We start from the raw sequence: 17780 nt of genomic DNA on the forward strand, positions 1-17780 counted from the left end.
GCGAACGCGCATCAGTCGCGCTTTTAAACGCGGCAGGCGCGCGGAGGTGTGTCCGTGCCTCCGTTCCTCGCCTCCTCGGAAAAGAGAAAACATTCGCGAGAAACGTCTGATTGCTCGTGCCACATGCTGCTAATTGACGACTCTCTGGATTTTTAAAGCACCTGTAGGTTGTTTCAGAAATATTCCAGTTCGGATAAGCAAGATTAAAACTTTTCATTTGTTGTAAATCTGTTCGGTCCAAACTGCGTTTTTCAGCGGTTGCGAGTCGGAGCACGCATTTAAACGCGTAATTTACGCGGGAAATCATTCGGCCGCGTGCTAAGTTAACAGCTAGGGCTACTTCCTAAATTAAAAGAGCACTATAAACCTAGGTGCCAAGTGACGTTGTAAAAGCATTATATTATTTAGTGCTTCAATTTAAAATAACATTTGGTGCCAGACTAGCTAGCTATAAGATAATGTAAATTGCATTTCTCAAATAAATTTAAAAAAGGTTAGCCTGACATTGGGTATATAGAAAAACAAAAATATGGGATCTGGGTCTGATTTACACACATACACACATTTGTGGAGTATTTTTAAACTTTCACTAGTTTCGTCACCGGCACATAATGCACTTATTCGTGCAATGTTTTACTGTTATGCTTATTACCTTTCTCTTTCTTCAGGCATTGACTTAGTGGACATGTTGGACGTAGGTGGGCCGAACCGGTTACTCATTGAACCGACGGAATATGTCCTTGCATGCATGGACAAGACCATTAATTTTTAGTGTTTCCCCTGTAATTGTGAATATTTGTAGCTTTGACAAGGGACACATCCTGCTTAAACTCACCATTTCTTGTCTCCATTGGCTATTTGACTTGGTCCTGTCACGACAAATGAGTGGAGGACATAGTCGGGTCGGTTAGGTTGCAGATGAAAAAGTAAAATAAAATACATAAAATCAATATAATCAAATGCAATGTCTGTCAGACGCATGCATACAGCAAGAAATCTTTGTAAATTTGTTCAAAATTAAAATGATCGAATTGCATAAGTATTCATACTCTTAGCTGAATCTTTCCTGAAGCATCTTTAAAACAATTTTTATGTTCGATGCAACAAGCTTTGTCAATTATCTGCCACTTTTCTCCTCACCTCTCAAGCTCTGTCAGGTTGGATGGGGGCAGATGAACCTTGTGCCTAGTCTGAGTTTCTGAATGCTCTGGACCGGGTTTCCTTTAAAGTTTATCTCAATATTTGGCTGCACTTGGTGTTGCTTCTACTTGGACGAGTCTCCTCGTTCCCTGCCACTGAAAGTCAGCCCCACCAGCGTACTTTACTTTGGGATAGTACTCTACAGGTGATGAGCATGCTTACAATTGAGGTTTATCAGAACAGAGAACCTTATTTCTTAAGAGCCTGAGCTTTTTTCATATGTCCTACCTGAGGAATATGTCTTGCCAAACCACCATAAAAGCCCGAACTGAAGTGTCGCATTGAAGTTTGTCCGTCTGCAGATTTCTCAAACAGAGAGACCATCAGGTTCTTGGTCACCACTATAACCAAAGCCCTTCTCCATCAGTTGCTCAGTTTGGCCAGGAGGCTAGATCTAGGAAGAATCATGGTCGTTTTGCAATAAGGTTAACAAAGACTACATGACCCTTCAGTGAAGCAGAAATGTTTTTCCTGAACTCTTCCACAGATGTGTAGCTTGGCTCAAACATGTTCCTCAGCTCTTCAGGCAGTTCTTTTTGACATCAATGATTGATGCATGTTAGACCTTTAATTAAGACGTGTGTGCCCTTTCAAATCACACCCATTCAATTCAATTCGCCACAGGTTCTCTTCACCTCAAGTGCAGTAACAACTGTCCTCGATAAGGGTATGAATACTTCCGCCATGGAATATTTTAGTTGATGTTACAAACCTGTTTTAGCTGTACAGTTATGGTGTATGGAGTGTAGATTGATAATATAAAGCAGCTTAACATAAGGCAACAACTTAACAAAATGTAAAACAAAAACCAAAACGAAGGGTTATGATTATTTTTACAAGGCACTGTATATGTCCCCCATTAGATCCAGGCAGTTTATTTTGAAGGTTCTGCTGGAGGGTTTAAACCTTTACCAGTTTTGAGTACAGTATCTGGTACGTGGTGTACTTACATGACCAACATAAATCTTATCAGTCGCGCTCTGGTGATGTTCTTCTGCAGGCGTCACTCAGTGGACTTGCACATTACAGACCGAACGATTCTTGCTACCGATTCAGTTGGAAGTGTAAGTCAGTGTGGCTGTATGCATGAGCAATTTCTTTTTTGTCTTAATCTTCTTTTTTTATCTGTATACTCAGACTCCATTAACTGTTTTCTCTGGTATTAGGAAATTTGTCGTGGTGAACTCCAGTGGGTCACTACACTGCGAGGAGAGGGGCTCGTTCTGCTTAAGAAAAGCCTTTATTCTCTGTTAAGTGATCCTTAGTATTGTGTATGTCTCCCAACTCTGTGTTTAATTACAATATAATATGCTTATATATATATATATATATATATATATACATATACATACACACATATATGTATATATACATATGTATTATTTTTATTAAAAACAATATATTTATTTTAAAATAATATATTTAAAAATATAACAATATATTATTTTTATTATAACTATAGTATTTTTATTAAAAACAATATATTTTTAATTATGTATTAAATTATATTGCTAAATTAAATTATATATTGAGTTTAAATAATTTAAATATCTTTAAATATTTGTGTTTTTCGTTGTAATATATAAACTTTCTCTTTTGCAACAGAATGTGTTTAAAAATTATTTGAATAAATTATTAAATAATAATTAAATATTTGTATATAATAACCTTTTATAATTTATCGGTTTTGCCGTACTAATCATAGTTTAACCAATGTATTTGTAGGTTATACAACTGGTAAGCGATATGCAACGCAAATAAAGTGTCCTCCGTTTAAGTGTTAGAGGGGCCACTGAGCCCTTATTTGCACCTTTAATGTTTAGTCATCACCGGCCAAACGATTGGCATCAGATCGAGGTTTGACCCCTAGTCAAGTCAGACCTTAAAGTGACTAGCAGAATCAGTTCAGTGAACTTAATAGGCAGACATATCATCCAGACGCCCTCAAAAGTGTTTGTGGATGCCAGATACAAGACGCACAGCAGGGCTCATGTTGTGGTGTGAAACAGATGACACAGGTCTCCTCAGACCGGTTTAGTGTTAGTTACAGCGACCATCGCCCGGAATTAATAGGTATTGGAGGCCACGGAGCGTTTAAACGACGCCAGGATGGTTTTACGTCGTCTGGGTCGAATCCTCTCAGGCGTGCGGTTTCGATTTGACACGCGGGAGGGATTTTTACCTCATTGAACCGTAAATAGGACAGACGCGGCACGAAGGCACGCTCAAAAAAAAAAGAAGTGCGTTTCGAGGGGAGAAATTCCTGTTGAAGAACTATAATGGGCCTCGAGGGAGGATTAATATCTCCCAGCGCTAAACTAGCTGGCCTCGAGCACAGCTTTGTTCACCGCGATACGATCGAGAACCGGTTCAGAGTTAACGGCGTCCTGTTACCTGGCGTCTCTATGAAGTACTGAAATTATACACAGTTCAGACGTCAGGGTGTTTGTTTGGGGTGGAACATTAAGTAACGGAACCGTGATTTTATCAATAGTTGGATTCATTCGCTGCTTTACAAACCAATCAATTAAGCGGCCCGTCGAAGAACCGCGTTTCGCCCGCACGCACCACTAGAGGGAGCTGGCGAGGTACTACTCAACAAAAGCTTTTTATTTGATCTTTTACTACTGCTATACCACGGTATAATCAACGCATATTCGATTTAAATATTTTAGTTTTTATTGCAAAAAAATTAAAATCGAAAGGTGAGAAGGTGTGACAGCACGACAGGTTGTATATAGTTTTTTTTGTAGTTATACTTAAACTACAAAAACAATAAAAGTAGATTGCACTTTGTTTTTATTTTACATTACTGTTATTTGTAGACCATATTGCATATACACAAATTATTTTATACCATATATATGAAGAAATATATAGTTTATACACACGTAAATTTAAAATGTGCATTGCCACAAATAATAATACTGTTCTGAAACCCTTATTTTAGGGAAGGATATCTTGATCTGCGCCGGTGTCGTTCATAAACATTTCATGACATGCTTTTGCAATTCACCGAACTCTTCTTGGGGCAGCAGATATTTCCGGACAGTTTCTTGGACTCCGTCCTCAGTGACCGTCTCGAAGTCTTCTCTGTTTTTGAAAGGGAGGTGTCCGGCGAGTTCACACAGGGCCACGTTGAAGGCCGACTCTTCTTTGGCCCCGAAACAGGACAGCCGGGGCCACACGATAACCCTCACCCCGTCCCGGGACACAGACGGGTCACGCTCCCTCCGTGGAGGGCATCCTCGGGTGATGAAGAGGTTGTGGGCGATGTTCCTATCGACCATAATATCAGTGAGACTACAAACCGCACCGACTGTCAAATCCAGGTCTGGGCCCCGAGTGTAGAACAGAAAGCCTCCCGGGAAGTCCAGAAGGCGGTACAGGTTTTTTTTAAGCAGGACGGGTTCCGCCGGGGAGGTCTCAACCCTCAGCTGGTGGTTTAGGTAGTAGGCGTGAAGATGGAGATGGTTGACCGAAGCAAAACCACCCAGGCTGTTGAAACCAACTCTGAATCCCGGATCAGCGCTCAACAGAACCGAATCTATCCCCATGCGGACCGCTAAAGGCGTCAGTACCTGCGGGCTACAGCTGTCCGGTTCCGGCACGAGCAGACAGTGACCGAATTCCAACGGGCTCACGTTTATGATGACTTTGCATTTCCTTTTCGTACCACTTTGATGGCATCTAGCGTCGGGCGAGCTCTCGCACTCTTTCTGTAACTCGAACAGCAGCTCTTTCGGGTCGATCTTGTTGAAATTGAACTGCTTCGGGTCAAAGTTCTGCCGGACGCTCAGGATCTCCTGAGGTTTCCGTCTCTCGATTCCTCTCATGATGTTCAGCTGAGCGATGTAGGCGCACGGACCGGGGAGGATCCGCGTCTCCAGATCGTCCAGATGATACCGGAACAGCCCGGCGTTTCTCTTCTCTGTCCATCCGGACCTCAGCGCGATGTCAAATCTCGACCTGGTCTGCCGCCCGCAACACACATCACTTATAAAGTCCTTGTTAGTATAGGTGAAAACGGTACAGTCGACCATAGCTTTAATACATTGTATACGCTATTTTTCCATTCAAATAACGCTAACGTGTACTGGAATAACACAGCAGCTCAAGCGTGTGCTGACACGCATTGAACGTGCGTGATTGGTCACGGGGAGTCACGTGACACGGCGGAGGATTGTACGGAAAGTGAGAGGGCTCATGCAAAATTTGTAGTTTTTTTTTTTTAACAACCCCTCAGTTTAATGTTTAACCCATTCGGACCCTGCGTCTCAGAAAATATTGTAATTATAACCTGTGATCTCTTAATTTGTTGGTCATTTCTCCATTATTATGTCCAATCAACCGTGTTAACTTTGTCAACTGTGTTTCTGTATATCGCTTATAAAGTTTGATCATGAAAAATAGATATAAAATATGTTTAGTGTTTGATAAAATACTTGATTTTAAAGAGTTTTATGTAAGGTAATGTTTGAGTTTTTTGGAAAAAAAAGAAACCCCTTTATTTTTCTTTTCACTCTCAACTTTAAAAAACTATAAGCACTGATATTCATTTACTGGTAATAGTAAGTGGTAATAAATAAACATAGTAAATAATAAATTTTATCTTATGTTATATGTCTATAACAATGGCCAAGTTTAGACAAGTTTTTAATGTTTTTGAAATAAATCTCCACTGATCATCAAGCTATACATTTATTTGATCAAAAATACAGAATAAACTATAATACCGTGCAATAGAAAATAATAATAAACAGCATTTATTTAGAAATAAATGTTTTGTGACAACGTTTTGTGACAACAGGTGAGTTTTTTTTTTTAATTATCACTTTTATTCATGAGTTCAAATGTGCTGAAAATGTAGCTATGATTCACAGATATGTTAAAGCACGGTAAAAATAAAACGTTTGACAACATTGTAGTTTTTTCGGCATTCCTGATCAAATAAATGCAGACTCGATGATCATACGTGACTTCTATCGAAAACATTAACAGTAGTAATCCAAACTTTAGACTGTTACTAAATAAAAAATGAAACGCATTTTAAATGAAATGTTGCATAAATAAATCACATTTGTTTCAGGTGCTTTTTATTGGGGGGTTTACTAGGGCCTCTAAAACGTCTAAAACCGTCCCCGTGTATGACAAAGTGAATGTCTCCTACTCTTCGTTTCTCCAACACTGAAGAGGAAGGGTAGTGTAGACGGTGTACGGCTGTCCGACTCGCTCAAGACACGTCTTGATGCTTGTCTCAACCTAAGAGCATATGATGAGACAATTATAATATCTAAGATCATATTAAATATTACCATTAACCAGTTTTTATAACAAAAACTCACTTGACTGCTATTTAAAAGGCAGATGCTATCATCATGTATTGTGAAGAAAGACGTTTACCCGTTTCAGTGTTAGTCTCAGGTTCAGTCTTAATTGGAACTTCAAAATATTCCTGCTTGTCCCAACCGAAGAGCGTCTGAGGAGAGATTTCTCTTTCACCTTAGAAACACATACAGCACACAAGACGGTATTAACATCAAACTGTTTTTCTAATGAAAACTCACTTGACTGCTATTTAAAAGACAGAAGCTATTGTCGTGTATTGAAAGACGTTTACCCGTTTCAGTGTTAGTCTCAGGTTCAGTCTTAATTGGAACCTCAAAATATTCCTGCTTGTTCCAACCTAAGAGTGTATGAGGAGAAATGTCTCTTTTATCTTAGAATCACATGCAGCACACAAGAAGGTATTAATATTAAACCATCTACATGATAAAAACTCATTTGACTGCTAGTTAAAAGATAGACGCTATCATCATCATGTACTGTGGGGGGAAAAAAAAAGGTTTACCCGTTTCAGTATCAGTGTCAGGTTCAGTCTTAATTGGACCTTCAAAAAATTCTGCAATTCTTTCTTTCAGTCCTGCCTTGTGAAAGTTCCAGTATCTACAGGAAAACACAGCTTTTATACCATTATGCACAGGTGCATCTCAAATACCGTGAGTTTATTTTTCAGTAATCTATTTCAAAATGTAAACCTTAATATATCCTACACTCATGAAAAAAATAAATCGTTTAATATTGATGATTAGATCTAATGTCTCAAAGTCAAAAGTGCAGTATCTAAAGAAAAGTAGAATATTACCTCGGAAAAAAAATCAATCAATAAATCAAAAAAAAAAAAAAGATTTGCAAAACAAAACAGAAAAGTTAAAGTTCTTTAAAGTATGTTCATTTATGCACTCAGTACTTGTTCGGGACTCCTTTGGCAAAAACTAGTTTGCTGACAATTCGGTCAAATACTCATTGCACTTAAGACATACAATATGTTTCGTATCGTTCATATCTAGCCTATATGTGCACCACTTTAAAGACAAGACAAAGAGACGTAGCTCTGAGCCTAATAAACAAGCTCATAATGACCAGACAGTGAGAACAAAAATACACACATATATATAAGACTCACGATTCAAGTAGCAGGGAAGCTACCTCTCCGTCGGTTTTAAACCCCCTCGCGCTTTTCAGCTCGCGCCACTGATCGTAAGCGGGTCCGATGTTGATTCTCGTTCGGGCTCGCGTCCGGTCACTCTCCCGCTTTCTTTTCTTCGCTTCCTCCGACAAAATCCTCTTGGATTTCTTTGCTGGCTCTACCATTGTGGCGTTGTTTTGTAGACTTACATGTTAGGTGGTCGTTTCGTCTGGTAGTTGCCGGCTTTGGCTCCACCCTACGATGAAGGTGGCGCGTGGCGCGTGGCGAAACTACCGCGAAGACGCTCGTGCGCTTTTTACGTGAGAGAAAGGGGTGAAAGTCCCCCTCTCAGGAATCACCGAGGAATCATTTAATAATCTTCATGTTTTTCGAAACCTGTATGATTTTATTTCGTCTGAGAGACAAAAATGAATTTTCCTATTATGCAAGACTTTTTCATGCCCCTCAGATATGATTTTTGGCTTCCTTGTGATAATCACGACTCATTTCTTTCAACAGTAGTAATATGTACAATACACATCATATAACAACCACTTTGTAGGTTTAGTTGTTTTTAGTTCTTTTTTTCTCCCCCATTTTAATTAAGTTGACCCAGTATGGCACTGTTCATAAAGCTAAGAATTAAACATTGACGCCGTTTATTGAATTATGTGGCAAGTGGTCTTAAAGCCATCATAACCAACTGAATCATACGTTTCGGACTATGAGAAAATGAGATCAATTAACAAAAATACTAAAAAGAATAAGAAGTACAAAGTGCAGTTTTGGAGCATTGAAGCCCATTCAGTTCAGTGTTTCTCAAGCACACCTGCCAGAAAGTTGAGAAAATTACAGCAGTTTTTGGCATTTTAACAGTTTAGTTATACACATTATAGTTACTGTTCATTTTTAGATTATAGGCAGTTATGCTATATTTGAGAAACATATAACGAACACAACTAGATGAACGTTTGTTTCACGTTTACGTTTTAGTCTTTCTGCAGTCTTTCTTTCAGAGAAGACTGCCCATTAAAGCAACATTCCACTTTTTTTTGAAATAGGCTCATTCTCAAGTTAAAAAAAAAAAGTTAAAAAGTTGAGTTTTACTGTTTTTGAATCCATTCAGTCAATCTCCGTTTCTGGCGATAGCACTTTTAGCTTAGCTTAGCATAGATCATTGAATCCAATTAGACCGGTAGCATCCTGTTCAAAAATGATGTGTTTAAATATTTTTCCTATTCAAAACTTGACTCTATATAAGCCCAATGAAAATATTGTATATTTTTGTTTTCTAATAAGCAGTTAAAATATATATATATTTTTTACACACTTAAAAAGGGGGGAAAAATACACTATGAGATGCACTATGAGCAGTCACTCAATTTAAAAAAAGAAGGATTTTATGAAACATAAAATTGTAGGTATTAGTGCCAACATGAGCACAATGTCACCAGATGTTAACCAAGAGACAAAGGTTAATAAAAAAATGTATTAATAAAATAAAAATCTTTACAAATGTATTTATTATTCATTTAGTTATTATTTTTTGGAAAGTCAGAATTATTAAACGTCCAAATCTACTAAACTGTTAAAAACAAAAACAAGAATAAATCCAAGACAAACAAACCTGAAACAAAACTAGTGTTTATGTAAAAAAAAGAATTTCACATTCAACAATTAAGACCTGAATATACAAATGTGCCAGGGCATAAATACGCTCAATACTTTCAGTGTGGGCTCACCACACATATAAGGGCAGTTAACAAATCTATATATTTTGGAATGTGCGTGTAAAATAAATTGAGTGCATGTAACGGAAGGGATGTGAATAAACGTAATATTTGGTCTCTGTAGACAGTATGAAATGTGCGGCTTTTAACGCCCCATCACATGGTATTACCATTGACTCCGCCCTCGTTGCTCCGAATGATCCCGTACTCAATAGCCAGATCCAAACAGCGCTGGGCGGCTTTCTGAACAGAGGCCTGTTTGGGATCGTCTCCTTTAGCCAGGACCGAGAGGATCTCCAGAGCCTCGCTCTCCATCAGTTTCTCTGCCAGACTTTTGTTGGCCTGCATGAGGTTCATTACGATGACCACCCCGCGATGCCGCAGATCCTGACCTTCGCTGAGCAGCAGAGCCTGGAAGATCTCCAGCCAGTGGCTCGTCTACAGGAGTGTGTGTGAAGTGAGTTGAAGAATGTGAGGATTTCTTAAAATCACTTTAATCAGTGCTCACCGTGTCGGGAATACGTGTACACAGCTCGGGCAGCTCTCCGGTCAGCACGGCCAGTGTGCCTGACGCTGCCTTCCTCAGCCGCTCATCATCTTCACCGCTGTAGAGCACCAGCAGCTTGAGACGGTCACTTCCTGGAGCCAAGTAACTTTTCTGCACCTGATGCAAACCACAAAATCAGCCTTGGCTTGAAGGATTTAGATCACAGTCTGGTCCAAAAACACATACGGTCTTGTAATGTACCTCAGTGCTTAAGGCCATGTTGCACATACACTCCGTGGCAGCAGCTCGGACCATGTCGTGCTCCTCAAACATGTAGCCCTCTATTTTAGGCACAGCTTTCTCTTTGATGATCTTCTGCCTGTGGGATTGAAATATGCTTTTGATGGTTGTATTGTTCTGTTGTTCATTATACCAAAGGTGAACATTTGTTCAAAATTTGAGTAGATGAGTTTGTTTCTTCATTAAAAACAGATTTAGACAATCATCAACAGATCCATTGAAGTGAATGGGTGCCGTCAGACTCCGAATATTAACATCATAATAAACCACAAGTAATTCACACAACTCCAGTCCATCAACTAACATCTTGTAAAGCAATAAATAAAATCCATCATAAAGTAGGTTTCAATTTCAATTTTATTTAAATTTCCTATCCAATCCTACAGATTGAGGATTTGTACTTTACCCAGAAGAAATGGTTAAAAAACCTTTAATGATGGAATTGTTATCAAAAAGATACAGTTTTCGCTTCATATTAATTAATGGACTGGAGTGGTGTGGATTATTGTGATGTTTTGTTTTTATCATCTGTTTGGACTCTCATTCTGACGGCACCCATTCACTGCAGAGGATCATTTGGTAAGCATATGATGTAATGCTAAGTTTCTTCAATTCTCTTTTGATGATAAAACAAATTCATCTACATCTTAGCCTAAAGCTTAGTACACTTTTAGCAAATTTTAATGTTCGGTTGAACTGTTCTTTTAAATTTTCGATTGAATTAATTGGTGATAGCTAACCTGAGTCTCTCACTGATGCCAGCCAGGTTGGTAAGGGCCATCAGAGCCTCAAAGTTCTGCAGCATCGTGCAATCAAGTGCCAAAAGACTGACCAGGGGTCTCACCACCTCATAGACCTACACAAATTCACACAGCATGATATTAGACATTCAATTCCTGATTGCAATCAGAGAGAAACATAAATACGTTGCCGACGTACCCTCTCGCCAGGAAATGCAATCTCAGGGTTGGATGTGATGGTGATTTTGGCCAAAGCCTGCGCTGCTTTGATCTTACCCCGATCTGTGCTCTCTGAAACTAGCGGTAGTAAGGCCTGCATCAAGCAAACAAGAAAACGCTCACATGATTTAACTTACATTTTTGCTTTTGAAGAATGTAACTTTTTTGTCTAACAAGGATGCATTAAATTAGCCAAAAATGACTGTAGAGATGTGTAATTTTTATATAATTTTATAGTAAATTTTTATATATTAAAGTAGAAAGTTATTTTAAATTGTTATTTCTCATTATTAGAGTTTTTTAACTAAATAAATGCAGCCTTGTATAAGCATAAGTGAATTTCATTTTATAATTAGTGCTGTCATGATTAATCACATTAAAATAAAAGGTTTTGTTTACATTATATATGTATATATATACACATACACATACAGTATTACAAAATTATATGATCATATATATATATATATATAAAAAAAAAAAACATGCATGTACATAAAAATATATTTTTGTGTTAATATAGAATATTTTTACATCTTATATATTAAATATATTTATATGTTATCTGAATATATTACTGTATAAATCTGTATGTGTATGTATTTATATATACATAATAAATATACACAGTACACATACATAATATAAACAAAATCTTTTATTTTCAATGTGATCAATTCGAGATGAAGAATATACTCACTTTTCCTCCTCCCTGTGCCACAACTAACCCTCTGTCCTCCTGTCTCTCCACCAGAGCCAAAATTACCCTGTCAGGGAGAAGAACAGAGAATTGTTTTAATCTGATAAAGGGGCTATTTCCTTGGACGGAGAATAACCATTCTGTGCACCGAAATCCATTTTCAAACAATCTCCCCTGATGGAACAAATTGATCCAAGGCTTAATCTGAATTGGGGACAGTAGTTATGCCAGCAACGGAAAAGGGCCAAAACCGGAGTGCAAATAATTGACTTTTACGGCGGCAGCCTTTGAATTCGCCCGGAATTTTTCAAATTGATTTCTAGACAGGTTTAAAGTGAAAGCAGACCTGGCGATACACTCTCTGCAGGCTTCTGTGAGGGCAGGACTTTCCTGTTTCACCATACAAACCAACGCTGACACCACCCCGGCCTCCAAGAGCTTCACCACTCTCTTCCCTACGAACGACTGGGCATCCTACATCAAAACACGATGAGACATTACTGTAATATCAACATCACCCCCATGTGCTTTCAAACCCCTCTGACTTTCTTTTTTCTACGACAAAAGGGCAGAAGATAATTAATTATTGACTTGACTTCAGAAGACGCCAATAATGCACTAAGATGTCATATGCGCTACATTTCAAAGAGCAGCACGAACACTCTGCTAAACATCATCTTTTGTTTTCTTCAGAAAACAAGAAAGCGGTAGAGGTTTGAAATGACATAAGATTTTGTAAACAGTTAAAACGGTCATTTTCAGCATCACATATACCTTTGGGTGCTCCTCGGGTACGTGCTGTTTAGCATATTTAGCCAGTTCCACCATCTGAGGGTCTGGCTTCTCAACATCATAGCTGTTGGTGCAGTTAACCAGCGTCGATCCTACTGCATATAACACTGTTTTGTCTTCAGACTGCAAAGAAAATGAGAACACGAGGGAGTTGCGAAGATGTCGACGATTAGCATTATGGGCATTCTCCAAAACAGAGGGAAAGGGATACCTTAGCCAGCTCAAACATGGCCTGAAGGGCTTTCTTGTCCTCCACCAGGTCCTCTTTCACATCGGCGTCCAGCGTGAGGTAAGCCAGACCCTCGATGGCCCATCGCCGGGATGTTGGGGGAAGAGCTTCGTTGCAGAGCCACCTGGGAAAGAAAGACAGCTGAAGGCCACCTGGATGTGCACCTTTGCAATAATAAGATCGTTCTGCTTTTCTAAAAAGGTCTCCTTTACATATGCACACCTATGTGAGAAATGTTTTTGCTGCAGCTGCAAAATTAAAAGGGTACATTTATAATAGGGTTAAATGTTACTGTACTGCATATGAATAACAGCTGAATATGAGCGGGGTGTTTGATTAATAAAAACTAACAGTATATGACGATCCTGTCTTGTGACAAACCTGTTTCCTAAAATATATGGCAACAATGTATAGGCATTAAAACATAGAAAGAAATATATTTTGACGTGTAAATAATGTTTTATGTTTCCAAAATATTTTATATTATTGATATAAAAAAAATGTATACTAGATCAATAGATATTACACATTTTTATATTTTAAGTTTATATTTTTCTTTTATATTTTCATAGTGACAATGTAATATCAACAAATATAAAATAATATTATACATTTAACATTTATATAAATATAACCAAATAATAATAATAATTCCTATATAAATCAATACATTAAATAATTTCTGAAATATTTAAATAAAATACAGATTAGTAAATAATGTACGTTTTATGTCTACAAGACATTTTATAATGACATTAAAAGATATATAATAGAGCAATAGATCTTATATATTGTTATATTTAAGGTTCACTTTTTACTTTTATATTTTCGATTCTAATCAACATATAACGATATATTGTATCACAGATCATATAATGATACAATAATGCTATACTTAGAATATGTATATAAATATAACCAAGTAATAATATCTATTATTTATTTTTATATAAATGTATAAATTAAATAATTTATTGAATATACAAATAAGAAAATATTTTTGTTTTATCATTTAAACTGTAATAATGCAATATCAATATAAATATATAAAACAATATGTAATATATTAACAACACTGTAGTAATGAATATAAGCAATATATAAATGAATAAATCATTTTTATTTAGTAAATATTTAAGTAATAATTTTAAATATTGTATATTATTAATGAAGAAAACTTCTCAAATAATATTCATAAAACAATAAAGAAAATACTTAAAAAAACCTTAAACATATGAGTTAATATGTTAATTTTGATGTCTCTTAAAAAACATTTAGCTAAATCTTTTCTCAGTATTCTAACATTAACATGAAAACTTGAACTTAAACATTAGTATGTTAAACTTGATTTAACACAAAAATAACAACAACAAATTGGTGTATTCGCAAACTTACTTCCTGCACTGCTTGGCGAGTTTAAGTGTTGAACCCTCTGCAAACTGTTTCATGCTAAAATCTGTGCCTCCAGCGGAGCCAAGCTTGCATAACCCCTACGAAACACGTGCCAAACGTACACAATTGAGGTAAAAAAAAAGAAAAAAAAGATACATTAGATGTAGATGTCTTTGAGTCTGAACCCTCACCACCAACGCTCGCACACGTATCCGGTCATTTTCGCTCTTCTTGTACAGGTCTTTCAGCAGAGCCACGCCATTGGCCGTGATGAAGGATGCCCTCTTGGCTTTTCCGGCGGCGTGAATGAGCGCCTCCACTGCCACCTGCTGCTGAGTGATGTTTTCAGACGCACAAAGGGCGATGACGGCATCCATGACACCGCTCAGCTCCAGGGTGCGATTTCCCACGTCACTGGGACCCTGCAGCAGCACAGAGACCGTCTGTATCGCTCGTAGTTTACTCTCCATATCTGAGCTGCCAAAGTGATACCTGTAAGGAAAAAAAAGGGAAAAAAAACATTTACTCACAATTTTGAGTTCACAATTCTGCCTATATATAAATATAACTTACTGGACATATTCTTCGCAGAGCCTGTTGAAGTTTTCCCTCTCTTTATCACTCTTCAGGTCATCGTAAAGCTTGTTGAGCAGAACGGAGCAACTCATAGGAGTGTTGTCCGTGAGCGGCAGCCCACCTTCGACCTCGGGTACAGTACCTGCTACTTCTAGAATCTTCTTCAGCCCTAAAGAAAAGTACAAAAAAGGTGCGTTCAGGATTTTTACAATCAGTGACGTCACCCGTCTCGAGCAGATCAAAGCCTGTCAGGCGTAGCCTGGTCGATGACCCACAGGGTGAGAGAGTTGTCTGGGTTTTTCAGCGATTTCCGCGGCACCTGTTTGACCAGCAGGTTGATGGCGCTGTCACGTCCGGCTCCAGACACGATGGATGCAGGAAGCATGTCAATTAGATGACGCAACATAGAACGCAACTCACAGGAGGGTTCTGCAACACATAGAAAACGTTTCCAAGATTGATGCAATTTCAGTTTTGTATTTATAACCTAAGAAGACCCTAGAAATGTCTAGAAGTGCTAATATAATATCAACGAATGTTTTGCATGTATTATTACAGCGAATTCTTACAATTATACTTAATTAAAAAATGTATAATATATAAAAATAAATAATAATAATAATAATATATATATATATATATATATATATATATATATATATATGTATGTTTTTTACAACAATTTTTTTCTATTAAAAAACATAGAAAAAAACCTCAATATTTCCGAGCATAAGAGGTTTCTTTTAAAAACAAATGTAAAAGTCTAATCCCAAACCTTTGAAAAGAAGTAATATATATATATAAACCAAATAAAAACAATTAAAAAGGGTAAAAAAATCCAAAGAATACTTTAAAACTACTAGCTTTCAAGGCATAACTGATAACCGACAGTAGTTTGTATTAGTTTTAATTTAAAAGTTAAATTAGTTTAACAAGTTAAATTATGGCTTATCAACTAGCTGAAATTATTTATTTATGTATTTAGCATTTATTTTGATTCAAGTAAGTACTTTTAGTTAACTATAATAACCCTGCAGCCACAAACGCTTATTTTAGTCTTCAAACTGACATAACCCAGTCTTAAAGAAGTAGAACAGAAATTCTCTGCTGGAAATTATTTCTGGGCTTAAAGTAGGCCACTGAAAGGAGCTCTCAAAGTGAAGATTGGGCTCTCACCTGGCAGTATGGCTTCATCCTTTCCTCTGATCTCTTTCTTCATGCCCTCTGTAAGAGCCTCGAACATCACCTGGATCAGATGGCACGCTGAAAGAGACACGGTGGAAGCAGCAGAACCCATGACGCCGCACAACCTGTCCATGCCCACCTCGTTCACAATGGCCACGGTCTACAAACAAAACAATATACGCATAACCCAAGAGGACCTTCGGGTTAAAATAACAAAATGAGGGGAAGTTACTCAGCTACCCTTGACTGGTGTCCGGTGCACAGGCCAACCAGAGTTCTGAGAGCAGAAAGGATCAGATCCTCCTGCCGAGAGTCGAGGAGGTTCTGGAGAAGCCTGACTCCATCGTTTCTGAAGATCTGTTCGGCGCCTGCGTCCTCCCGAGAAAGCACCACCAGATTCTGAGCGGCCTGATTAAAACGCAAGAGAGAACATCTCAAAGACTGCGTGGTATAAGTTCAATTTTAATAAGCTTAAAAGAGGCATTTCCCACCTTCTGTCTGTCTGAAATCGGCGCTGAGCTATCCAGCAGGAGTTTGAACATCTGCTGAACTCGTGAGTCCGTGGAGGAGAGCTGTGCTGCCTGTACATAAACACAAATACGCTTTCATTATCAGGTCATGAATGGCAATAGTGATGCATTCCTTCGCAAGCACCACTCATAACCCACCTTCTGCTGGATCTGTGCTCCTAGCTGCCTAAGCAGGTCCTGGAAAGCTTTATTCTTGGGTTCCAGCTGTGCGCATTTCTGAGCGTCCATAAACGCCTGATCTAACCGTCCGAGCTTCTGCAGAGCCTGCGCTCGACGGAATCGGGCTTTGACGTCACCTTGATCCACGTCCAAAGCTTGAGAACGCAAAACACGCGTTATGAAGACGATGTTGGTCATGAAGGTGAAACTCTAGATGTCATTTTTACCTTTGGTGGCATCTGCCTCTGCTTTGGCGTGGTCTTCAAGTTTAAGATAGCATGCTGATCGGTTGCGGTACAGAACTGCACTCTCGGATTGACAGTCGCTGATCTTTAGGGCTTTGGTGTAGCAGCTGAGAGCTTGTTGCACATCACCGGCTTTAAAGTAGTTGTTTCCTTCCTCCCTCAGCACAGAGGAGTCTTGGGACATCTACGGATTAATAAAAACACATTAGATGTACTACTGCAACATGAATGGGGGTACTGCAATATGCAAAAGAAATACATTTAAAAAAGAACAATAAAAATCATGGTTACACTTTATTTAAAGGTGTCCTTGTTACACGTGTTATATGTAATTACTACTATAATAACAATTAATTATGCATAATTACACGCAAACATTTCCAAGTCAAACCCTAACCATATAGTAAGTAGTATACATGTAACTAACATTACTGTAACAAGGACAGCTTAAAATAAAGCGTACCCAAAGTCACCGCACAGGAAATGCGTATAATACATATTGGATTATGTGTAGCATCATAACATCTGTGTCTAGTTCAGAGCTGTAACTTTAGTGAAGTTGAACAGTTAACATACATAAAACTCACCTTTCACTGCGTCGTTTGCTTTTTCAGATGGATAAAAAAAACGTGCGGCGCTTTAATGCAATCCTGCTCGCTTTAAAAACGGCGCAAAATATTCCCAGTGCCCCAAAATCTACAATTTTTCTTTTTCACTCTGTTCTCGACTGTTCTACCTGCGCGTTTCCTGGTTTTCATACGCGATGATGACGCCGCAAAACCCTACTGGTCGAGCGTCTGGTTGCGTAATTAATATTCATGAGTCCA

General features: G+C 38.1%; 2 protein-coding genes across 2 annotated transcripts; both read right to left on the reverse strand.

Annotated features, from left to right (window-relative positions):
* Window positions 1–3856: 3856 nt before the first annotated feature.
* On the reverse strand, window positions 3857–5932 carry gdpgp1 (GDP-D-glucose phosphorylase 1). The gene has a single exon (XM_043228415.1). It carries the CDS (start codon window positions 5241–5243, stop codon window positions 4182–4184), a length of 1062 nt encoding a protein of 353 aa, XP_043084350.1. The 5' UTR covers window positions 5244–5932; the 3' UTR covers window positions 3857–4181.
* Window positions 5933–9297: 3365 nt separating this feature from the next.
* Window positions 9298–17722, reverse strand: unc45a (unc-45 myosin chaperone A). Its single transcript, XM_043228414.1, has 19 exons — window positions 17541–17722; window positions 16936–17137; window positions 16688–16863; window positions 16511–16600; window positions 16260–16427; window positions 16011–16179; window positions 15093–15263; window positions 14832–15003; window positions 14450–14750; window positions 14262–14356; window positions 12849–12990; window positions 12620–12760; window positions 12192–12319; window positions 11846–11912; window positions 11126–11239; window positions 10927–11042; window positions 10148–10265; window positions 9908–10063; window positions 9298–9837 (listed from the first exon to the last, which is right to left on the reverse strand). The coding sequence occupies exons 2-19, from the start codon at window positions 17135–17137 to the stop codon at window positions 9556–9558; spliced, it is 2808 nt and encodes a 935-aa protein (XP_043084349.1). The 5' UTR covers window positions 17541–17722; the 3' UTR covers window positions 9298–9555.
* Between the last annotated feature and the right edge of the window lie 58 nt (window positions 17723–17780).

Source organism: Puntigrus tetrazona, chromosome 25 (genome assembly GCF_018831695.1).
Source record: "Puntigrus tetrazona isolate hp1 chromosome 25, ASM1883169v1, whole genome shotgun sequence".
Taxonomy (NCBI): Eukaryota; Metazoa; Chordata; class Actinopteri; order Cypriniformes; family Cyprinidae; genus Puntigrus; species Puntigrus tetrazona.